General features: G+C 68.6%; 1 protein-coding gene across 1 annotated transcript in view; it reads left to right on the top strand.

Moving 5' to 3' along the window:
• LOC118158945 (voltage-dependent P/Q-type calcium channel subunit alpha-1A-like) overlaps positions 1–161 on the top strand; it is a gene marked incomplete at both ends in the record, with an annotated part of 1,044 nt that extends 883 nt beyond the window's left edge. The window contains one exon of the mRNA XM_035313606.1: positions 14–161. Within this exon, the coding sequence (XP_035169497.1) occupies positions 14–161 (148 nt within the window). The remainder of the gene's footprint in view (positions 1–13) is intronic.
• Positions 162–472: the final 311 nt, after the last annotated feature.

The following is a 472-nucleotide window of genomic DNA, read 5'->3' on the forward strand; positions in this document are numbered from 1 at the left end:
CCCCCCCCCCCAGGTTTTTGGGAACATCGGCATCGAGGAGGAGGACGACGAGTCGGCCATCACGCAGCACAACAACTTCCGCACCTTCTTCCAGGCCCTGATGCTCCTCTTCCGGTCAGGGACCCCCGCCCGGGACCCCCGCCCGCGCCCCCCCCGGCCTGGTGCTGGCCCCAAATGGGGGGAGACGGTGCCAGGGACCCTCCTGGCCCCATTTCGGGACACCCAGTGCCATGCCAGCCTGTCCCTGTCCCCCCTCCTGTCCCCACTCGGGGACACCCAGTGCCCCTTGGCACTGCCCCATCTTCACCCCCCCGACACCCAAAATCACCTCATTTTGCCCCATTCCCAAGGGCACTACACCAGTGGGCACCGAACCAGCATCACGAGCCGCGCCGTGCCCCCTGTCCCCATCCCGGTGCCCTGCCCCCCGTCCCCATCCCAGTTCCGTGTCCCCGTCCCCATCCTGGTTCCG

This window comes from Oxyura jamaicensis, unplaced genomic scaffold (genome assembly GCF_011077185.1).
Source record: "Oxyura jamaicensis isolate SHBP4307 breed ruddy duck unplaced genomic scaffold, BPBGC_Ojam_1.0 oxyUn_random_OJ61822, whole genome shotgun sequence".
In the NCBI taxonomy this organism is placed as follows: Eukaryota; Metazoa; Chordata; class Aves; order Anseriformes; family Anatidae; genus Oxyura; species Oxyura jamaicensis.